The following is a 25,205-nucleotide window of genomic DNA, read 5'->3' on the forward strand; positions in this document are numbered from 1 at the left end:
GTACGGTATTAGATAGCATTAGCTGGCACAGGTCAAGTATGACGAATTTAACAGGAAAATCATCACCAAAATCAAATCAGCCATTGCTGATAAGATGAAAGGTTCTTACAGAATATATCAATGCTATTGTTCTGACTCTAGCTCGATTTAAAAAGCAGAGCAGTGCCATCGAATAACCTGATAGAATTCACTTATTGAATTAAAACTGAAACCCAAGCTTGCCATAACTTTCGTCTTTGCAATTTTATCGCTCAGCCTGCTGCCGAAATTCTTCATATCGTTTAAGCGACTGTTTTGTAGTTTGCGGCAAAACAAATTTCAGAGCCTCGCAGAAATCATCTTCACTAATGAAATCTTCAACTTCAGCGTTTTCATAACTCATGCTTCGTCTAAGCGCATTCATTGCAGCTTCGTCGCACAAAGCACAAACTTCAGCCCCTGAGAAACCTTCCGTTTTGAGGAGTAATTCTTTCAGAAAACTGTCTCGACTTCCGTTCGCAATTTTCAAAGGCGGCGTTTTACGTAGCTTAATTTCGATAATTTTCTGCCTAGTATCGCTGTCAGGAAGCTCAACATAAAATAATTTGTCAATTCGGCCAGGACGTAATAGAGCTTTATCAATGATATCTGGTCTGTTTGTAGCTGCTACAATGACAACGTTTTCTAACTTCTCAACTCCATCCATTTCTGTCAGAAGTTGGGTTAAAACTCGATCAGATACACTGTTATTTGACGAATTACCTCGAGCGGGTGCAATCGCGTCAATTTCATCGAAGAAAATTATAACAGGTGCCGCCTGTTTGGCACGTTGGAACAGTTTTCGGATCGCTTTTTCAGATTGACCGACATATTTGTCATAAATTTCCGGTCCTTTCACACTTAAAAAGTTGAGTCCTGTCTCATTGGCCAGCGCCTTAGCAACCATGGTCTTTGAGCACCCTGGAGGTCCATACAGAAGGATCCCTCTAGGAGGCTGAATCCCGAACTTTGCAAACTTTTCCGGATTTTTAACCGGCCACTCGATACACTGTCTTAACTTCGCCTTCAAATCACTTTGACCTCCAATATCACTCCATTTTACAGGCGGGATATCCAAAACAATTTCTTTCATAGCACTAGGTTTCACTTTTTTAAGAGCAGATTTCAAGTTGCAATTCGTTACTTCGTTCGAACTGGCGTCAAAGGTAGCATATTTCAATACATGTAACAGATCAGCAGCAATATAGCCATGGGCTTCAAAACTCAAGCTTAGCAAATCGTCATTATCAAAAACAAAATTAGCAAAACACCGCTGGCAGATTTTACGAACAATATCGTATCTACAATTTTGACTGGGAGGATTTATTTCGTATTCGTACTCAAAGTAGCCAACTCTTCGCAACGAACTATCAATTAATTCAATGTCTGGCGTAATTCCAATTACAAGAACATCGCCTGTTAGTTTATGCAACTGATCAAAGAATGTTCGAAGCCGTTGAATCGGATTTTGAACAGATTCGTCGTCAAGAACCTTTAATTTACTTTGGACGCCAAAAAGAAAATGTAGATCATCCAAAACATAAATAGTCACCTGACCAGATTTTGAGTTCGATGGCAACTTTATTTCTCTCAATATATCGTCTTCAAATACACCAAGTTCCCCGATCAAGCACTTAGAGAGAAATGATTTTCCTATTCCTGAAGACCCGTGAATCATAACACCAAAAACACGTGACTTTACTTCGACAGTTTTGTTAATGATGGGGTCAATAACTTCTGATTTAAGAGAACTTAACAGCAGCTCATATCCCCCAAAAGAATTGATATTTTCCATTTCGATGCGAGCCGTCTGATTGGGTGAGCTATAGTTGCCACAAGTCAAATCTATTTCAATTTGAGTAGAATCAGTAACCATAGCAAACTTTTCTTCGCAGCTATCGTCCTTTTCTCTACTATATAGGAGGTTTTCCATTTCTTTCTCCAGAGTCTTCAAATCGCCTACAACAAGAGTACATTTTATAGCATAGACTCTCATGGCGATATGTTGTCCACTAAACAAAACTCTTCCTTTTAAGATATTGAGCACAATTTGTTGCAACAAACGGCGTTCTATTTTACCAGAGAATGATGTTTCATCTGATAGAAGCTTCACGTGAAGCACCAAAGCATTGAATATATCTACATCAGACACCAATCGCACCTCAAAGATACTGTGAAAATTGGCGTTTCGAACACTAGTAACTTCAACTGGAATAAGTATGCCGCCAGGCGGAACTTCTGTAGACGGCAAGCAGCGGTATATGCTTGAAAACTCCGCATCTTTACAAATCAGCTTGCACCAGGCTCCAAAGTCAACTCCCATTTGGTACATAGTCTCCAAGGTCATTTTTATGCAACTATTTTCAGAGTTCTTATTATCTTCTGAAACATTGTTAGTTATCAATAAAACGTCCATGCCAACGTTCTGTATATATGGAAGTTCAATGCCGCCATCACAATCATGCCCTTCCTTTATTCTCGATAGAACTTTTTTACTGCAAACGTTGCATTCTGCCCATTCGGTCTTCACTTTTTTCTTTGAAGATTTAGCGCTCATATCTGATCTTAAGTAACACAAGTGTTTGTTTATGCGGAAAGCGATATTAGTCATACAAGTTTAAGGAGTGGAAATTAGAAACACCCCTCCCCTAAAACTGGGTGAGTATTGGTTCGTCCTGGTTCTCCAAGCTCTCGTTTTCAAAGTATTTGGTAAATTTACAGAATTGTTCCCATTTAACTATCAATAAATTCGCGTCATCACAGACCTTTGTCGGCTGCAGAAGGAGTTCCTTAGAGCGAAGCTGACTTTTGTTCTTTGGTGGGCTTCCATGTTACACATTTGGTGACAGGGGTTTTTCCCATTCTAGCCCTCCCCCCCCCCCCCCCCCCACAGCTTATTGGTCAGATAAACTATAGCCCCCAATCACGGTAAATATACGATAACTACCATAGTTGCTGATGATGCCAATGATGGACCCATAGTCACAACGCCCCCCCCCCCCCCCCCCACAAGAAACTGCAGCGAAAAAAAAACGAAAAACTTTACGAAACGTTCTGGCATAAACTGCCAGGAAACCCCGATAAGACTGACAGAATTCAAAAAGAAATCTGCCACTGACTGGAAAACTTCAAATACTGAACAAAAACAAAGAAGGGCAAAAATTTGTTAAATGCTCTGATGGAATTCTGAAACAGTTTGCAGAAAGGGGCATCTATGAAAAACTTTCATTGAAGGTTGCCGCTATCTTCCCCGCCTGGTTCTCCACACACAAAAACCGCCTTCAACTGCCTGAACCGTAACTTGCCAGTTGAAAACATCAAGAGAGTTTGCCCCTCCTCCAGTTTTGTTGTCCAAATCACGTCCGATTTATACGTCACAGGTAAAACCTAGAGGGTAAAACACAAGGGGAACCATTGCTATGGCAATGTATGGAGTAGCCACACTTCCCATTGCATAGACTTGTCCAGAGCGCACACGTATCGCAAAAATGGTACTCATACGACGGCAGCGCAGTAGACGTTTGGAAGACTTACTCTTGTTCTACAAACAACTCACTGAACTTGGTAGTTATTTTGGCTACAACTTTAACGCCCTGAAGCGTCAAATAATAGTAAAAGAGGCTTCAGAGATCTAAGCTTACAGTTTGAGGGGACCGCAGTTAAAATTTTTGATGGCTGCCGCGTCCTAAGATCTGTAATAATCAATGAAAAAGCTTATGAGACCTCTGAGATAATCACAGCTGGAAGGTATGCCAATTAGTTTACAAAATAAAAGCAAGTGGCAAGAACAACCCCCAAAATGCTTAAACATGCCTCAAATTGTAATTTAAAAAATTTCTTGTCTAGTAGCCAACACCAAACTCACAGAATATGGTCACGGACTTATATGCCAACATCCGAACGCATGTATTGCCGTCGGTCCCTGACTCTCCGATGTCTCAATGCGCACGGCGATTGGATTCGCTTCCAACTCGGGAGAGTGAATTGTTCACCCAATTACATGTTCTCCACTGTGCAAAGGTTGAGACGACACAAATGAGAAATAACGAGAACCGATATACCTTTCCTAACATTATGCATGACCCTTGCTATTATGTCGAGGTTGAGCCGACTCTTCAGTTGTTTTAAGTCGACTCATTCGCTAAACAAAAATTGGTACTTACAAAAACGCACGAATAGACATTAAACCGAATGGCCTCTGGCGTCTAGTCTCAGCCGTCATTCCTTCGACGTGAATATCTGTAACTCAATTGCAAAAGTCATAAATGAAAAACTATGCAGAAGCGTACAAATATCATGAGTCGTTGAAGTGCCAAAAATATGAGAAACGTTGAGAAGAGTAACTTTGTTACGTTAGTGTTTTTCTGCATGAGGCGCAGGTCAGTCCTCAACGCGCACAAAAAAACAATCAGCTAGCAAAGTTGTTGAAAAGGAAGACGAATCATAAGCGGACGCAATAAATTACATACGGACGAAAATAAGTTTTCCTCTCCTGCGCAGCGCTATCATATGCCTCAGGGGGTTCCAAAGGGCCAACTGACTTTGATAGTTCATGCAGTGCCATATTTCGGGCGAGGAGTCCATATTCATAGCACATTTAAATAATAAAGAAATTTAATTCTCATGACGCAGCTCTTAATAGCTATAGTGCCTTATATTTAAAATTTTGTTCCATGCAGTGATGTCTCAGATTAAACAGAAATTCATCTCTCATGACGCGGCTCTAAAGAGTTTAAATGCTTTGAATATAAAAATTATATACAAATCAGTGATCTCTCATAATAGGGGATCACTACCCGTCCATTGGATTGTCTTTCGCGGCTTAAGAGCAAAACCCTAATCTTTTCCTGTGGATTTTTGGAAACAAAGGAATAAAAAATTTGGCATATTGGGGGCTATAACGGGAACGACCCAAAAATTAGCATCCTTTCTGTTTCCCCCTCTCGCCATCGTTTTATGGTCATCTATTAAGAACAAAATTAAATCAACAGAAGTACCTTCCCCTAAAAGTGTAATAGGTCAACTCAGCTCTCGCCAGCATTATAATTACTGCTACAAAGACATATTTTCACAAAGGATACGTGTTGGCAAGTTCGTTTCCTCCCAAATCTTCATAAAGCAGTTGGCATTGTTCAGATTCATCAATGAAAATATAATTTTATGCACAATCACGCTGAGAAACCTGTATAACAAAAGACAGACAACAACATAACAAAAACAACTATTGAAAAAAGTAGATGATGTTAAGCTAACCCCCTCCTTTAAAAATAGCTCAATTGCGGTATCAACATTTTTGTGCCGTCTAAGTGTCCTTGAGCTTGGAATGCAGAGGACAGAACTCCTTATGAGAATAAAACTGATTTTTGTCTTTAGATATCTTAAGATGTCAGCTTAGTTATCCTTTTTCTCACACAGAGCTCTAAATATACGATAACTACCATAGTTGTTGATGATGCCAATGATGGACCCATAGTCACAACGCCCCCCCCCCCCAACAAGAAACTGCAGCGAAAAAAAAATGAAAAAGTTTACGAAACGTTCTGGCATAAACTGCCAGGAAACCCCGATAAGACTGACAGAATTCAAAAAGAAATCTGCCACTGACTGGAAAACTTCAAATACTGAACAAAAACAAAAAAGGGCAAAAATTCGTTAAATGCTCTGATGGAATTCTGAAACAGTTTGCAGAAAGGGGCATCTATGAAAAACTTTCATTGAAGTTTGCCGCTATCTTCCCCGCCTGGTTCTCCACACACAAAAACCGCCTTCAACTGCCTGAACCGTAACTTGCCAGTTGAAAACATCAAGAGAGTTTGCCCCTCCTCCAGTTTTGTTGTCCAAATCACGTCCAATTTATACGTCACAGGTAAAACCTAGAGGGTAAGACACAAGGGGAACCATTGCTATGGCTATGTATGGAGTAGCCACACTTCCCATTGCATACACTTGTCCAGAACGCACACGTATCGCAAAAATGGTACTCATACGACGGCAGCGCAGTAGACGTTTGGAAGACTTACTCTTGTTCTACAAACAACTCACTGAACTTGGTAGGTATTTTGGCTACACCTTTAACGCCCTGAAGCGTCAAATAATAGTAAAAGAGGCTTCAGAGATCTAAACCTACAGTTTGAGGGGACGGCAGTCAAAATTTTTGATTGCTGCCGCGTCCTAAGATCTGTAATAATCAATGAAAAAGCTTATGAGACCTCTGAGATAATCACAGCTGGAAGGTATGCCAATTAGTTTACAAAATTAAAGCAAGTGGCAAGAACAACCCCCAAAATGCTTAAACATGCCTCAAATTGTAATTTAAAAAATTTCTTATCTAGGCCAACACCAAACTCACAGAATATTGTCACGGACGCATATGCCAACATCCGAACGCATGTATTGCCGTCGGTCCCTGACTCTCCGATGTCTCAATGCGCACGGCGATTGTATTCGCTTCCAACTCGGGAGAGTGAATTGTTCACCCAATTACATGTTCTCCACTGTGCAAAGGTTGAGACAACACAAATGAGAAACAACGAGAACCGATATACCTTTCCTAACATCATGCATGACCTTTGCTATTATGTCGAGGTTGAGCCGACTCTTCAGTTGCTTCAAGTCGACTCATTCGCTAAACAAAAAATGGCACTTACAAAAACGCGCGAATAGACATTAAATCGAATGGCCTCTGGCGTCTAAGCTGAGCCATTATTCCTTCGACGTGAATATCTGTAACTCAATTGCAAAAGTTATAAATGAAAAACTATGCAGAAGCGTACAAATATCATGAGTCGTTGAAGTGCCAAAAATATGAGAAACGTTGAGAAGAGTAACTTTGTTACCTTAGTGTTTTTCTACATGAGGCGCAGGTCAGTCCCCAACGCGCACAAAAAAACAATCAGCTAGCAAAGGTTTTGAAAAGGAAGACGAATCATAAGCGGACGCAATAAAATACATACAGACGAAAATAAGTTTTCCTCTCCTGCGCAGCGCTATCATGTGCCTTAGGGTGTTCCAAACGGCCAATTGACTTTGATAGTTCATGCAGTGCCATATTTCGGGCGAGGAGTCCATATTCATAGCACATTTAAATAATAACGAAATTTAATTCTCATGACGCAGCTCTTAATAGTTATATTGCCTTTTATTTAAAATTTTGTTCCATGCAGTGATGTCTCAGATTAAACAGAAACTCATCTCTCATGACGCAGCACTAAATAGTTTTAATGGTTTGACTTCAAAAATTATATACAAAGCAGTGATCTCTCATAATAGGGGATCACTACCCGTCGATTGGATTGTCTTTCGCGGCTTAAGAGCAAAACCCTAATCTTTTCCTGTGGATTTTTGGAAACAAAGGAATAAAAAAATTGGCATATTGGGGGCTATAACGGGAGCGACCCAAAAACTAGCATCCTTTCTGTTTCCCCCTCTCGCCATCGTTTTATGGTCATCTACTAAGAACAAAAATAAATCAACAGAAGTACCTTCCCCTAAAAGTGTAATGGGTCAACTCAGCTCTCGCCAGCATTAAAATTACTGCTACAAAGACATATTTTTACAATGGATACGTGTTGGCAAGATCGTTTCCTCCCAAATCTTCATAAAGCAATTGGCATTGTTCAGATTTATCAATGAAAATATAATTTTATACACAATCAAGCTGAGAAAACTTTATAACAAAAGACAGACAACAATATAACAAAAACAACTATTGACAAAAGTAGATGATGTCAAGCTAACCCCCTCCTTTAAAAATAGCTCAATTGAGGTATCAACATTTTTGTGCCGTCTAAGTGTCCTTGAGCTTAGAATGCAGAGGACAGATCTCCTTATGAGAATAAAACTGATTTTTGTCCTTAGATATCTTAAGATGTCAGCTTAGTTATCCTTTTTCTCACACAGAGCTCTAAATATACGATAACTACCATAGTTGCTGATGATGCCAATGATGGACCCATAGTCACAACGCCCCCCCAACAAGAAAATGCAGCGAAAAAAAAACGAAAAAGTTTACGAAACGTTCTGGCATAAACTGCCAGGAAACCCCGATAAGACTGACAGAATTCAAAAAGAAATCCGCCACTGACTGGAAAACTTCAAATACTGAACAAACACAAAAAAGGGCAAAAATTCGTTAAATGCTCTGATGGAATTCTGAAACAGTTTGCAGAAAGGGGCATCTATGAAAAACTTTCATTGAAGGTTGCCGCTATCTTCCCCGCCTGGTTCTCCCTTGCGTGAAATCGATCAACCACCGGTTAGTAACCAATATCCTCGCTCCTCAAGCGATGGTGCAAGGCCACCTCGACGACTTTTTTCTTGAAACTATAGCTGTGCTGTGTAAACAGCGTAAAGAATTGAAGTGGATCAGTTAAACAACTTCATGGAAATGACGCATGAAGACTAATCCCCTTAAACAAAAAACACCGATGTTCGACCAATTGGCGTAGCTCCTCGTCGCTTCAGGCAGAGGCATGATCAAGCGTATAGAAAACGACCTACATTTTTTGGACGTCAACACACAAATTTTCCTAAAACAGAAGTTCTAGATTGTACACAAAATTCACTGTGCGCTCAAAATGAAAAACCTAAAAATTAAACTGTTCTCCTAATAGACACAAAAACCGCCTTCAACTGCCTGAACCGTAATCTGCCAGTTGAAAACATCAAGAGAGTTTGCCCCTCCTCCAGTTTTGTTTTCCAAAACACGTCCTATTTATACGTCACAGGTAAAACCTAGAGGGTAAAACTCAAGGGGAACCATTGCTATAGCTATGTATGGAGTAGCCACACTTCCCATTGCATGGACTTGTCCTGAGCGCACACGTATCGCAAAAATGGTACTCATACGACGGCAGCGCAGTAGACGTTTGGAAGACTTACTCTTGTTCTACAAACAACTCATTGAACTTGGTATTTATTTTGGCTACACCTTTAACGCCCTGAAGCGTCAAATAATAGTAAAAGAGGCTTCAGAGATCTAAACCTACAGTTTGAGGGGACGGCAGTTGAAATTTTTGATGGCTGCCGCGTCCTAAGATCTGCAATAATCAATGAAAAAGCTTATGAGACCTCTGAGATAATCACAGCTGGAAGGTATGCCAATTAGTTTACAAAATTAAAGCAAGTGGCAAGAACAACCCCCAAAATGCTTAAACATGCCTCATATTGTAAATCTAGGAATAAAAAAATTGGCATATTGGGGGCTATAACGGGAACGACCCAAAAATTAGCATCCTTTCTATTTCCCCCCCTCGCCATCGTTTTATGGTCATCTATTAAGAACAAAATTAAATCAACAGAAGTACCCTCCCCTAAAAGTGTAATAGGTCAACTCAGCTCTCGCCAGCATTATAATTACTGCTACAAAGACTTATTTTCACAATGGATACGTGTTGGCAAGTTCGTTTCCTCCCAAATCTTCATAAAGCAGTTGGCATTGTTCAGATTCATCAATGAAAATATAATTTTATACACAATCACGCTGAGAAACCTGCAGAGGACAGAACTCCTTATGAGAATAAAACTGATTTTTGTCCTTAGATATCTTATGATGTCAACTTAGTTATCCTTTTTCTCACACAGAGCTTAGATGTCATTTGTTTCCTCGGCTTTTAGGCTGATGGGCCAGCTCAACCAGCGCAAGTAAAGACAGGTGGACAAAATGTTGCTTTCTCAACATCAATTACTCTTTTTTCACATTGGTACATTTAATAGATTCAAAATACTTCTAGGCTTCGCTACTGCTTTCAGTGCAATTTGTTGCTTGTGGCTTGAAAACATTTATGACAAAATATGTTATGTTGAATCTCTCCGATTTCCAAAGTCCGTTGGCCGTGATGTCTAATCTTGCATCATCATCATCAGTTGTCGTTGATTTAAGCGCAAAAGTTTCTCCCCTCTCAGCGGCTAGAAACGAGGCTTACTTTTGGCACCATGAGAGACATCGTTTAGAAAATTTGCAAAGTAGTCGAGAAGTTCATTACGTATCATTTGGATGTAGCCTCCTTTCGGACACAAATTTCAAGGTTGTTGAGATATCTTAAAAAATATAACGTTCAATCTGGTGTCTATCCCAGCGTGCTCTTCACCACATTGCATTGCAAATATTTCAGCCTCCAAAGTGTGACGACGTAGCAACCGTCCTCACCGGCAGAACTTAATTTTTTTTGCAAAAAAAATTCAATAAAAAAATTTTTTAATCAGTGAAAACAAGCGTTTTCGAACTATGTATTTATCGTCAGTATGACTGAAAAATGCAGCACAATCCAATAAAATGATTACAAGGTATTCACAGTTGCCTTTGCCTAAATTGATGTGGTTCTACGAAATGAGCTAAAATAGCAACAAATTTTTGAACTCAATTACAGTTTCGATATATTTACGAAAATTCTATTTAATTAATACACCCAACAATCTATAGACTTTATGTCGTTTTTAAAATTTCCAGTGTGTTTTGTTCAGAGAACAATTGTTCTGCTCTCAATCTTTTTTGTTTTTATCCTCGAGGATTTTTAATTGAAAAAATTTCAAAAAATTATGCACCAATTTTATTTGCAACTGTTAAAAGTAAAATTTGTAATTGAAATAATAATTTAATGGCAATTCCTCCCTGGTGATTTATCAAGGTTTCATTTTATTGATGTCTGTCGCCTCAATGATCATCAGAGTTTCAACCCCACGACGTGCACTGAGAATGACCCGTTTAAATTTTTGCGCGTTACCGTAAAAATCAACGAGCTGTTATCCAATTGGAAAATCTTTTTCGTGATGCTGTGAGATAATATTGGTAACATGACGGCAAGTCTGACCAAAATAGATGAAGTAGTATCCGTTTTATATAATTTAATATCTTACATGCAATTTCAAATTTTAATCAAAACATGAATTCAGTTTGGACCAGAAATTTATAAAATTCCTTGTTGTGAAGAAGATTCGAATTTTAAACAAACTACTGTCAACTTGAACAATTTTGATTGGTAAATCCCCCGGGAAAATATCATCGGATTATGCTCTATGCTCACTCTTTTAAAATTAATGTTTGTTTTGAGATTTTGTTCACAACAGCTACAGACTCAAACAATTTCCTGCACGTTGTTAAGCGCTGCAACCATAATCCCCTGGTATTTTGCATAAAAACGGTTTCAACATGAAATGTTTTGTAACTTTTTACTTGGAAAGCAACTCTCAATTTATTCCTTGTTGAAAATTATTGCACACTCCAATCATGTCAAGAATTTTGATCTTCCCTCCCTTCACTGTTCTCTGCAAGATGTTTCAAAGATTTAAAGCGCAACTATTCAGAAACATGGTCAACGAGACACACAAAAGTGAACCATCGGATTGCATTTACCGCATCTTATGGCACTTTAAGTGATTGTTTGTTACGTCTACCCTCAAAATGTTTTCGTAGTGCACCTGAGAGTCCTCCAAATCTCGTCAGTTGAATACGGTTCATTAAGAGCAATTTACTTTGCCTACATTAAATGTACAATACTGCACAGATTTTTAATCTCAAAGGATTTTGTTGTGTGTAATTCTCAATAATTGCACATATTAACTTCTGGAAAAACCAGCCGTATTTTTATATTCAGGTTTTCATAGTTGTCGAAGGTAAAATTTGGCGTTTGAAATCAAATTTTAATGACGATTCCGTTCCCGGTCACCAAGTTTTCAACCTATTGGTATAAATCGCTTCAAGATTTTTTAGTTTTCAACCCAACAAGGTGAGATTATCCCATTCAAGATTTTGCAGTTCCTCAAAAATCAACGGTCTGTTGTTCCACAGGAGAACCTTTATTTAGATGCTCATGATTTCTATTGGTAACAAAAGGGCAGGTTTGACCAAGATAGATGGTATTGTATCCATTTTATGTAACCTATACAACACATACAAATTAAAGTTACAAAAAAGAGATGATTTCAGTTTGGGTCGGCAAATTTTAAAACTTCTCGTAGTTAAATTTTTTTAAAATTCACACAAGTTCATGTCAACTTGCAATTTTTTTGATTGATAATTCCCCTCTTATGAACAAAAAAAACATCGCCTTATGCTCTATGTTCACTTTTTTTTGAAACTTTTGTTTGCTTTGAGATTTTGTTCCAAACAGCTACATACTCGAACAATTTCCTGCATGTTGTTAAGCATCGCGTTCGTAATTCCCGGTATTTTGTATGAAACCGGTTTCAACTTGAATTGCGCTTGCCACTTTTTACACAGAAACCAAATATAATTTTCCCCATTGTTTAAAATTGTAGCACATTCCATTCATGTCAAGAGTCTTGCTCTTCGTTCCTCCCCGTGTTTTCGGCAAGATTTTTCAAAGGATTTAGGCCAAATTTTTAATTTTTTCAGTATCATGGGAAACGAGACACTCAAGACAAAGCCCTCGGGTTGAATGTACCGCATCTTATTGAACTTTAAGTGAACGTTTGTTACGTCTAGCCTCAAAATGTTTTCGTAGTGCACCTGAGAGTCCTCGAAATCTCGTCAGTTGAATACGGTTCATTAAGAGCAATTTACTTTGCCTACATTAAATGTACAATACTGCACAGATTTTTAATCTCAAAGGATTTTGTTGTGTGTAATTCTCAATAATTGCACATATTAACTTCTGGAAAAACCAGCCGTATTTTTATATTCAGGTTTTCATAGTTGTCGAAGGTAAAATTTGGCGTTTGAAATCAAATTTTAATGGCGATTCCGTTCCCGGTCACCAAGTTTTCAACCTATAGGTATATATCGCTTCAAGAGTTTTTAGTTTTCAACCCAACAAGGTGAGATTATCCCATTCAAGATTTTGCAGTTCCTCAAAAATCAACGGTCTGTTGTTCCACAGGAGAACCTTTATTTTGATGCTCATGATTTCTATTGGTAACAATAGGGCAGGTTTGACCAAGATAGATGGCATTGTATCCATTTTATGTTAGCTATACAACACATACAAGTTAAAGTTACAAAAAAGAGATGATTTCAGTTAGGGTCGGCAAATTTTAAAACTTCTCGTAGTAAAATTTTTTTAAAATTCACACAAGTTCTTGTCAACTTGCAATTTTTTTGATTGATAATTCCCCTCTTATGAACAAAAAAAACATCGCCTTATGCTCTATGTTCACTTTTTTTTGAAACTTTTGTTTGCTTTGAGATTTTGTTCCAAACAGCTACATACTCGAACAATTTCCTGCATGTTGTTAAGCATCGCGTCCGTAATTCCTGGTATTTTGTATGAAACCGGTTTCAACTTGAATTGCGCTTGCCACTTTTTACACAGAAACCAAATATAATTTTCCCCATTGTTTAAAATTGTAGCACATTCCATTCATGTCAAGAGTCTTGCTCTTCGTTCCTCCCCGTGTTTTCGGCAAGATTTTTCAAAGGATTTAGGCCAAATTTTTAATTTTTTCAGTATCATGGGAAACGAGACACTCAAGACAAAGCCCTCGGGTTGAATGTACCGCATCTTATTGAACTTTAAGTGAACGTTTGTTACGTCTAGCCTCAAAATGTTTTCGTAGTGCACCTGAGAGTCCTCGAAATCTCGTCAGTTGAATACAGTTCATTAAGAGCAATTTACTTTGCCTCCCTTAAATGTACAATGCTGCACAGATTTTTAATCTCAAAGGATTTTATTGTGTGTATTTCTCAATATTTGCACATATTAACTTCTGGAAAAAGCAGCAGCTTTTTCATATTCTGGTTTTGATAGTTTCAAACAGCGAAAAGAATGCTGTTTGTTTACTGTTTTAAACGATCAATTATACGTATGACTTAGCTTCAGAGAACCTCAAAACTTTAATTATATACATATATTTTATTCTAATAAATAACTCCCAACTTTGAAACAAATGTTGCTCCACACAATTGTTTGGAGCATTGCAACCTGAGCCCGGGGAATCACATCATTGATACATTAGTGATAAATCTAAAAGCGTAAATAGTAGGGGAAAATAGATGTATGACTCCCGGTAATCAAACAAGGATCATACTTTATTTTATATGAATCATACAAGCATCACATATGATTTCTTCGATTTCTTAGTATGACCGTACTAAAAAATCAAGAACATATGAAATAAAATAAGTAAATAAGATCAAACATATGAAATCACATATGATCCTCAAATGAAAGCAAAGAATCTTCACTACGGGCTATCTTGACCACTATGTTTTGACCCTTCGTTGACCTCAAAATATTAGGGATCAAAATTGAAAGAAAAGTCAAATTAAATTCTGATTGCAACTGAATAATTTCTAATCCCCAATAAAAGCTTCACTCATCTCAATTTGTCACAGACACTAAATTTAGTGCAAATTTTATACCCTGCAGTTGTTGAATTTAAGCTCTCCGGATAAAAGTGTTTGATGCGCTTTGTGCACCATGAATTTCTCCTCAGATTTATCGGTGCATTGCAAGTGAGGAAAATTTAATTAAAGAAAATTCAGGAACTATGATTAAAAAATTGTTGTCTGGGTTGAGATTAATACAACTGAAATTGCACTTGTTTCCCATTATATGAATTTACGCATTTTCAGCGAGTGGAGAAATACTTCAAAATGGGTAAGGAAAGTAAGAATAAATAAAGATGGCGTATTAACATTGCTGATATACAAAACCAATTTGTAGTTTTCCTCTTGCAGTTGATCGGTCATCGCGTTAACGATATATCATTTTTCGAATCGTTTCAGATCTTATGCTAGTGCAAAATTCTGACGGTACCAAATTTACTTTTTCGTCATTTGTAGATATCGGACGACAATTATTTTTTAAATTCCACTTACAATTTCCATTGTTCACTAAAATTTCAATGGTGCTAAATGTCTTTCAAAGATCATTTTTTTCAAATTCACCAACTCTTTTTTTCTAGTATTGGCTCTTGAACTTGAGTCTCAGAGCATTTCAGCGCTGAACCAGCACATTTCAAGTATAAAAACTTATTTCAGTTCTGAAACATTGCATCTCCAGAATATTTTAAGTTTCTTTGTGTACAGTTCTTCTTCCTTAAGATTATATTCAGGTCCTGGAATTCGCCCAGGCTTAACTTATCCTGTACAGTCTGAAAATTACTCATGCCCCAAAAGTAAGTCAGAGCAGAGTAATGTCATACTTTTGTAGCGTAGAACTGGTAATTACTATAGTAGTGTAAACACTATTTATATACAAGCTAGTTTGTAGGCATATTCCACAAAGCCCAATTAGCCGAGTGGTTACGACTTGCTACGCAAATAAAAAGTTACAAGTACCCACGCGGATTTTCGAATCGCAGATAAATCAAACCTTGTTCGCGGGAGTTCAGCTGTGCATATTAATTTTCATGCATTACTGGCCATCGTAAAGAACAGAATGTCTTTATAATGATTCAGCATTGATTTACTATACCACTAACCTCTAGCAGTAGGCTAACAGTTGTTTTTTACAACAATTAGGTTGCAAAAAATTTTTCTTGTTATAATCAATTTTAAAAAACAGTTAAAAATAGTTGCTCCTAAACAATATTTGAGTTGAATAGAAGAAGTTGATGTTCAATAAGGATGCTCGTTTTCAATTTTCTGAGGTTGAAATTCTTTAAAGCACGCCGTGAATTTATATTTGAAAAAAGCAGAGATAATAGTTTATAAGATGTTTTTTCATAATTGCTCACTGCATCAAATAGTCATTTTCCCAGCATCATAAATAGATTTATTCAGATTCAATTGTATTCGAGATGTGAATTTTTACTGAATGTGCTTTGAGTTTACATTATGCACCAAAAATGTTTACTCCAACAGAGATTGTGATTTTTCTTGCAGAATTCTCAAGAACTGTAAACCAAATACAGTTCTGACGAGCAACTGAACATAATTTTTTTCAAATTATTGAATAGCTGCAAGATATTTTTAAATCGAAGATCGATTCCCTCACTATTGTACTTTTTAAGGGTTGACGTTGATTCTAAATTCAAAAACAGGCAACAAAAGAAAAAAAATATGTGGTTGGGGCTTTCAATCATTTAATGCTAGCAATTATTGACATTGTTGATTCACTAAAAAATTGAAAAGAAATTATTGTGAAGTAAATTACAGCCACTCCATAAGAATTGACTGAAAAACAACAGTTTTTTTATAGCTCACTTTTTCTTGGTTTCTTTGATATCAACAGAGGTGCTTCGTTCTTGACGTTGAAAAAAGAAAAATCATTGATTGCCTAGCAAGAAAACGGTTAAAAAAATAGTAACAAACTTCAACCCTTAAAAAGTACATTAGTGAGGGAATCGATCTTCGATTTAAAAATATCTTGCAGCTATTCAATAATTTGAAAAAAATTATGTTCAGTTGCTCGTCAGAACTGTATTTGGTTTAACAATTTGGTGTACGTAACGCATAGATAATGTAATTTAATTGAACCAAGTTTTGAAAAAAGACACTATGCTACTTTTTTCAATTTTATTTTTTTTGAGAATGTTTTGTTAATTTTTCATTTATATTGCCTAATAACATTAAATCGTTTTTTGAAGTAATTTCAATCAATATTTTGAATATTCTAATTGTCTTGAGACGTTTTTTATAATATATTAGATGGCCGTGTTTTGAGTCTATGGATTTTACTACGAAGTCTTGCAAACTTCTACATTTTTTTAACATATATCAAATCAATCATCTAGTTCCTATCTAAAAAGATTTGGTATTGATCAACCGGAGAGACAAAATAATCTGCAAAATTCTTCTTTTGCATACCATTGGATCTTTTATACTTCCTATGAACAGATACTTATTTTAATTTTAAAAAGGAGCAAAAGCCTTTACTTTTTTTTTATATATGGGAGCTAATATTTTGTAGATGTTTTTTTAGCTGCATGTACGATTTTGATTCAACCCACAAACTTCTATATCTGCTCCTAAAATAGCGCCTTTAAGGCTCCTAAAATAGCGCTTTTCATTTAAATATTTAAAAATCTTGTACTTTGGATCTTGTGGTAACTCAGGAATGAATCTAATGTACTGTAAAAATTATTTGAGTAATTAATACGCATATTATTATATTGTTATAATTAAATGGCGTTTTACAATTAGTTTTTCAATACAATATAATTTTACATGGCGTTTTACAATTAGTTATCTAAGTTGATGGTGGATATATAATTTTTTTAGTTTTCACAACCTTGATTTCAACAACTTCGACAAACTCTTCGCATATTACTAGCACCCGGTCTATGCCAATTTACAGGGACCCCGAACCCGCCGAATACATTGGAATTCTGCGCTTCAAGATATTTTCAGAACTCCCAATGGTAGGTGGCAAAAGTTGATATTGCTCTACTAACATAATTCAATTTGCCTAGTGCAGTTATCCCGAGCCAAGGTGTCACCGCTAAAAATTGCTAAAAGATGTAAGATTTGCGGTGAATTTGAGTTAAATTGTAAGATTTGCTTTCAAAGTGATTAATGCGGTGAAAAAAACTTCAAAGCGGTAAAATATTTTTTCACCGCTTAAACGGTGAAAGTAAAAATTTTTCACTGCTGCCATCAGAATGCTGTGAAAAAAGTTTTTCATCGCCACCAGCAGAATGCGGTGAAAAAAAATTTCATCGCTATCGGCAGAATGCGGTGAAAAAAAAATTTTCACTGCTACCAGCAGAAAGCGGTGAAAAAAAATTTTCACCGCTAAAATCGCAAATCTTACAAATATTATTCGCGCTAATTTCAACGGTTATCTTTAAGTCAAAGGACATAGCAATAAAATACGTGACAGCTGGCGCAGTGGAATAAAAAGTTGTCGACATGCAGTAGGTAAGAGGTTCGGACCCGTGTACGACAGGTTCTTTTTGTAAGAGATCAATTGAATGCAGTGAAAAAAAAATTCACCGCTAAAAAAATTCACCGCAAAAATTCATCTCATTCAACGCTAAAAGATGCGCACGCTTTGCGGTGAAAAAAGTTTTTTTTTCACCGCTATTCACCGCTAATCTTATATTATGTTTTGACCAAACCTCGACCCAGGATTCCCTGTAAATCTAAGAGGGAATCCGGGGAAAAATCCAGGGAAATAGAGAAATTGCAGTACATCCATGTAAAATGATCAAGATTTCAGCGAACAACAAAATAGTGGGAAAGCCTGAAAAAGGTTGAAAACAAGTAAATCCAGCTAAAAATGCTATTCAAAAAACACTCTTTGATTGGGTTGGGTCAAAATCGCGACTAACGGGAATCGCTTTTTCTTGTATTGCTTGCGTTCGGCTACTCCTATAGTGAGGGAGGGGCATTAGGCAAGAATTCGATTAAGTTACGCAATTTATGAACCACTAAGCAAATATTTTGAACTACAATTTCCTGATATTAGGGGAATTTTGGATCTATTCTGTTTTGGCCCCCAGCTTATTGGGCTGATATTTTTTACGCCCCCAGGCGCACGTGCTATTTTCTTACAAAGTAACGTGCTATATAACAACACATAATTTGTAATGGGGGGGGGGCGTAAAAAACACCGGGGGGGGGGCGTAAAAAACACCGGGGGGGGCGTGTTTGAAGTGCTTGAGTATGAGAAGTGCTTAAGTAAAAATGAAGTGCTTAAGTATGAGAAATATTTCATAATTTTCAGTGCAAACACGAAGGTTTTAATATGGATGCGAAAAATGTCGAAAGACCAAAATAACGTACCAAAAACTTTAATTGAAGTTTGTTGTAGCTCTTGGATTTTAAATGAAAACCCTAGTCTAATACCGACGGCTATCTTGCAAGATCTTGCAAGAATCTTGCAGGAGTCTTGTAAGATTACGCACCATCTTGCAAGATCATGCAAGATTCTAGCAAGATCTTGCAATATAGCCGTCGGAAATGCAAGAATCTTGCAAGGTAAGCGTCGATCTTGTGAGATTCTTGCAAGATAGGTGTCGAACTCTTGCAAGATTCTTGCAAGTTAAGCGTTGAATTTTTGCAAGAATCTTGCAAGATAAGCGTCTGATTTTTGCAAAAGTCTTGCAAGATAAACGACGAATTTTTGCAAGGCCCTAGCAAACTGGACGTCCGGAAATCTAGTCTTAGCTTGAGTGCGGGCCTTTTGGCTTCTATGATGACTAGAGTCGGTGCATTACTGAGCTCCTGAAGGAGCGCACCTGACCTAGATAGACACAAAAGAAAAAAAGACTATAAGAGCTAAGACCAATGCGCGAAGGTATTAGTGCTTGTCAAATCATTCACACTTGGTGTGAACAGAATGAGCGTTGAAACGATCATTGAACTATTTTTGTGAAAACGGGTCTTTCAAATACGTTATCGACGGTAAAGTTGATATAAAACTTTACGTTTAGACCCGAGAAAAATCATTTTTAGGCTTTTTTATCTTCTTCTTCCTTGCCTACTTCACAGTTCAAGTTTTGTGTGGATAGAACAAAGCATTCAAACGGTCATTGAAAATTTTTTTCTGGATATGAGTTTTTCAAATACGTTATTGAAGGCAGAAGTGATATGAAAGTTTTTCGTTTGATCAGAGAGCTCCCTTCGACGGTCTGAACTCATAAGAGAAAATGATCTTTGAGTTAATACGACTTTAAAATTTCTTTTTTTTCTTGAACATTTTACCTTGCAAGATCTACCTGACGTCTATCATGCAAGATCTTGCAAGTTTCTTGCAAGATAGGCGTCCGGATCTTGCATCTTGCAAGATGAGCGTCATTTGCAAGAATCTTGCAAAATCTTGCAATATTAGCGTCATCTGCAAAAATCTTGCAAGATCATGCAAAATAACTGTCGGAGTTGGTCTAGGAAAGTTTGGTGTGGCAAATTGGAAGTAAATTGTTCAAAGGATCAAAACGTGCAAAATGTAGGTAATATTTATTAATTTGGTGAGCTATTACTTATTGCCCTTTGAAAAGAATTGTTGGGTTACTTGACTTTATCATATCAAGTGCTTATTTATGTATTTGATGCACAACGCCCGTTTCTAGTTTTTTGACAAAAAGCACGCTCATTTTCGGGTGCCATCTAAAATTTCGGCTTGTTTCTACAATAGTTTTCTCTCAAAAGTTTTCGGAACTTATTTTGAGAAACTTATTACGAGACCGGTACTCTCTCAATTGCGAACAGAAAATGTCAGCGTTCAGAGAAGACAACTCCAGACGCCAAATGATGAGAAAAAAGTGATTGCGGCATTGGATGCGAATAAAGGACTTTGAGCAGTGCTGTTGTTGTTTTTTTTTACTCGGACATTAGTCATTTCAAGTTCATTTCCTATTTATACAAAAGGAAGAAAAGTCTCTTTTTTGTTAGTTTAAAGCTCTTAACTTATTCATAGCAAAACATTAGAGCACTAAGGGTATCATTTTTCCGGTTTTCACTTCTTTTCACCCCGTTTTATTTAACCGCCAATAACATTTAACCCCTCTATCTTTTCCCACCGCCGAACAGCAGTTGCAGGCATGTTTTGTTAAAATTAAGCGGATAACTTAATCCGATGTTCGGTTGTGATAGTTTCATCTCAAGTCTCAAGGTCTGCTGAGGCATGGCCATGCCTCGAGAGGCATGACCCAGTAATTATTTGATTAACTTAATAGTCCTTATTATATAAAAGAATAAAATCGGGGTGAAAAGATAGCGGGGTTATGTGATAGAGTGGTGAACAAATCGGGGTTAACTGATAAGGGGTGAAAAAAGCACTCAAATAAATAGGGGTGAAAAAGGGACACCATTTTCCACCACTTTTTTCTCACCACTGCTCTTCAAAAAGCAACAGTAGTGGCATAAGAGTTGTGGAAATATATATATATATATATATATATATATATATATATATATATATATATAAATGTATATGTATATATATATATATATATATATTATAAATATATATATTATATTATATATATATATATATATATATATATATATAGCCAAAGTAGAGGTTCCAACTTTTTCATATTCTGGTAGTTTTCTGGCGCTAATATGTAATAATGTCATTTGTAAGTTTTGCAACTTTTGTTATAGCAACGAGAATTGAATAGAATCGTTGATTGTTGAGTTTTGTACCACAGGTTGCAAAGCAGATTTCATCGTTCATTGCAACATACATTCCACAAATCATAAGTGCTATTTAATGCTCGTTGTCGTGGTCTAGAGCACGAATAACAAGAATTTTATTATTTTAATAATTGAATTCAAAATGACCTAAATGTACAAAATTTCACAGGTATTTATAATCCGTATCAGTATGAAATTTTACAGATCCGTCTAGATATAGATAAACTGATATGTGTTAATTTACACCTTAGTTGTGGACAACTTTTTCCCCTTGCCGTATATGGCAAGTACTAGTGCAGTTTTTTGCACCTAACACATTGTTGTCCCTACCTCAGAGTTGGTTACTGATCGAGTTTGGTAGTGAGAAGGTCGAATCTATCTCACAAATTTATGGTTTATGTACATTGATAAACTTGTGGTATGAACAAATTTGAATCGACGATTCGGTTCAAATTTGAAACCATTATTCAATTTCACTTCACCAAACATCAGGTAAGAAAGTTTTCTTTATATATCGAAGTTTTAACTTAAGTTGCTAAGTTCGCTACTTCTCCATATATCACATCCTCCCTCCTTTTTTAAGCAAGTTTGTAGGAATAGCTTCTCCAAATCTTTCTGGCTGTTTTTTATTTCTGCTTGAAGTTCTCGTGGCCAATGAAGGTTGTTCCCCTTCAACTACTGAGGTTTCTTCAGTAGAGTTGGGTGATGCCACGTCTATGTCGTCCCTACTGCTCTCAGACTGTGAGTCAGTAGATTCAGTCTTGATGTCGTCAGGTTCCAACCGTGCAATCTTGTTGTCACTAACAAGAACTGTCTTGTTTGAATTCTCCGGCTGGATGAACGAAGTGTTCATTCCTTTACGGATAATGAAAGTAGCTGGAACCGTTGGTGAACTGTTCGTCGGTTTGAAGAGGACTCGTTCACACAGATCAAAATCAGTGACTGCTGGAAGTCTTATTTTGCGTCCCAGTAGCAGTTCTACTTAGATTTTGCCCCGCGTCTTGGAAGTGTTCCGATGTGTCATTAAAGCCCGCTGTAGAAAAGCGCCAAATGACACATTCAGATTTGGACTCCAGGCTTGAATAGCCCGTTTCACTGTTTGGACCGCTCGTTCAGCAATTCCATTTGCTCTTGGATGGTAGATGGGAGATTCCATCTTTTTAATCCCAAGTGATTCACACCATTGCTTTAGGTCACTGCTCACAAACTCAGGACCATTGTCTGATACTAATGTTCTTGGTATCCCAAATCTTGCAAAGATTTGACTCAAGTACACCTTCACTGTTTGTGAGGTTCTATTTCCCGCAGGGAAGGCTTCTATGCAACCTGACCCCGCGTCTACTATCACTAAGATATTACCTTGATCCTTAACGTAGCGCCAGTCCACTTGGAGTCTTTCCCAAACTTCAGCTTCCCGCCAAGTGGATACTGTTTTCCCCAGGCGAGGCCTGCTTTTTTGGCATTCCTTACATTTACTAACATATCGAAGAACATCTTGACTGATGCCGGTCCACCAAGCCATCATTCGAAATGCTGTTTTAGTTGCATTTTTGCCTGGGTGAGTCTCATGAGCTTTGGCCATCACCATGGGTCTTAGTTTGGGTGGAATGAAAGGCACAACTCCTCGAAAGATGATTCAATTGTGAATGGTCAAGGCGTCTTTCAGTTGTTCAAATTCTTTCTCTGCTTCTGAGCACTGTTTCCAGATGCAGCTTTTTATTCGTTTGATGACATCTTGAAAGAGTCGATTCAATCCCAGCTCAGTTTTGATGTCTGATTGTGTCACCAGGTCGGATTGGACGAAGTAGATATTGTCAAGAGCAAAGCAGACTCGATCATTGTCATCGTCATCATCAAAGTCTAGTCTGCTCAGAGCATCAGCGTGGGGGATCTGTTTTCCGGATGTATGCTCCAATTCGAAGTCAAATCCCATCAGCGCTATCGCCCATCTTGTAATTCTTGCTGATGCTGTTTTCGGAATTTCTTCGTCTGGGGCGAAGAGATATTTGAGAGGTTTGTGGTCAGTCTATAGAGTGAACCTTCTTCCGAGTAGGAATTGTTTCAATCTTGTGACCACAAAGACGATTGCAAGTGCCTCTTGCTCAATATTGGAGTAATTTTGTTCGGCTTGTGACAACTTCCTCGATACGTAGATCACAGTATGTCCTTCTTGTGAGAGTACCCCGCCTATAGCTTTCTCTAGGGCGTCTGTTGTCACAGTTGCTTCCTTCGTCAAGCTGTAAGGCTGTACAAGAGGGTTAGCACATAACTCGTTTTTGATGTTTTCAAAAGCATTTTCCTCTTCCTTGTCCCATCTGAATTCTTCTTTTCGAATTTCGTTTAGGGGTAGCATTTTGGTTGCAAAATTCGGTATCATTCGACCATAAAAATTTGCTAAGCCGACAAAGGACTCGAGTTGTTTCATGCTTGATGGCGGTTTTGCATTTTTGATTTTCCCAACATGTTTGGGATCGGGTGCTCTTCCTTCTTTGGAAACAGAGTAACCAAGAAAACTTACGCTTGAAACTGGTTGTGAGTTGGATTTCTTCTCATTGATGGTAAAATTTTTTTCACGTAGCCGACTCTTGACTGCAAGCATTCGTTTCTCGTATTGATCCTTTGTTGTTCCATATACCAGAACGTCGTCTTGGAATATGACCACGCCCTTGATTCCTTTGAGGGTTGACTCAATGCAATTCTGGAAGATTGATGAAGAGTTCTTTAGGCCCTGAGGAAGCCTGCACACGTTGAGCAATCTTTGCGATGTGTTGATTGTGCATATTTCTTTTGCATCCTCGTCCAGCTCAATTTGATAATATGCATCTGATAAGTCAATTTTTCCAAAGTAAGAGGCCACATGGAGATTATGAAAAATGGTCTCCATTTATGGAATTGGATAGTCCTCGTCCATAACTTTGCCATTGGTGTGAACTTTGAGGTCCACGCATAGTCTCAAAGCTTCATTTTTCTTCCGCTGCCACACTACTGGTGATGCATTTGTGACCCCACCAAGTTGTACTGGCTCCAGGATGCCCTGTCGTACCATTGTCTCAAGCTTCTCTTTGACCCTGTCTTGGAGAGGTAGAGGTATCTTTCTGGCTTTGCAGAACATTGGCTGTGATCCCGGTATGAGTTTCACATGCGCTTTGTATCCTTTGACTGCAGGTAGTCTTTCATCACTCACTGCATTGATGCCTTCTTGGGGTAGTATGTCTCTCCCAAGTAGCCCAAATTTTTTGTCGGATTGCACAACTGCTAGTTGTTGTTGCCTATACCTGCTTCCGTTCCACTCAACATCACATGTTAGTGATCCCAGAAGCGTCAGTTGATGACAATCATAGGCCTCAAGACGTCTGACTTTCCCATTTAACTGAGGTTTACCAAGCTCAGTCCAGATTAGGGATGATATCACGGTGCTATCAGCACCGGTATCAACTTGCATTTTTATTTTATGGTCTTTTACTGTAATGTACTCCCATGTCACCGACATGTTAAACACGTTTTCCCGTGTATAGTACATTCCCATCTCCATTTTGGATGATGTTTGACCAGGCAACTCACCCTCTTCCTCGCAGAAGTTGTTGTGCTGGTCAGACTTACCTGACTTAGGCTGGGTTTTACTTCTGCACTTTTTTGAGAAGTGCCCCACCTTTTCACAGGTGTTACATTTCTTGTTCAAGGCCGGACACGGCTTACCTCCACATCTATTACACAAGTTACCAGTGCTTTCAATACCAGTGAACTTTTCACTAGGTTTTCTGAAGGTCTTTTTGAAGTTGTATCCCACTTCTTCTTTTATTACAAATAGTCTATTACCTGTTGAGGAACTCGCAAAAGCCACTACTTGACTTCTGAACTGTAAGCTTTCTGTCATTTCAGACAGAGACATCGTTGGCTTAGTTTTAATGCCGTCTAATAGTCCTAATTTGGCCTCAGGGTCTCTCAAACAAGAGATAAATTTTATTTTCACCAACTTTTCCTCAGAGTTGGTTACTGTTTTAAGTTTTTCGAAGTCACAATAACGTGCTTCTTCTCTGAGGCGCGCTAGAAAATCGTCGTCAGATTCTCCAACGCCTTAGACAACGGACAGAAATTTAGCCCTTTCTGCCCTTACTACTCTCTCCTTAGGTGAAATATAGTTTTGAATAGCTAGACTGATCTCTTTAAAAGAAGTGTCTAACAATTTTTTAGGGCTCATAAGGCT

General features: G+C 37.7%; 1 protein-coding gene across 1 annotated transcript; it reads right to left on the bottom strand.

Moving 5' to 3' along the window:
* Positions 1-244: 244 nt before the first annotated feature.
* Positions 245-21,854, bottom strand: LOC142351754 (ATPase family gene 2 protein homolog A-like). Its single transcript, XM_075407192.1, has 3 exons — positions 21,638-21,854; positions 2,098-2,400; positions 245-1,977 (listed from the first exon to the last, which is right to left on the bottom strand). The coding sequence occupies exons 1-3, from the start codon at positions 21,852-21,854 to the stop codon at positions 245-247; spliced, it is 2,253 nt and encodes a 750-aa protein (XP_075263307.1).
* Positions 21,855-25,205: the final 3,351 nt, after the last annotated feature.

This window comes from Convolutriloba macropyga, chromosome 1 (genome assembly GCF_964194025.1).
Source record: "Convolutriloba macropyga chromosome 1, txConMacr16.3, whole genome shotgun sequence".
Taxonomy (NCBI): Eukaryota; Metazoa; Xenacoelomorpha; order Acoela; family Convolutidae; genus Convolutriloba; species Convolutriloba macropyga.

Coding starts and splice junctions, on each gene's coding strand:
- LOC142351754 (XM_075407192.1), bottom strand. CDS start 21,854: ATGAACACTTCGTTCATCCAGCCGGAGAATTCAAACAAGACAGTTCTT. Junction 2,401..21,637: donor ATTGGCCACGAGAACTTCAA/GCAGAAATAAAA, acceptor ACAATGTTTCAG/AAGATAATAAGAACTCTGAA. Junction 1,978..2,097: donor AGATGAAACATCATTCTCTG/GTAAAATAGAAC, acceptor CTCTTGTTGTAG/GCGATTTGAAGACTCTGGAG.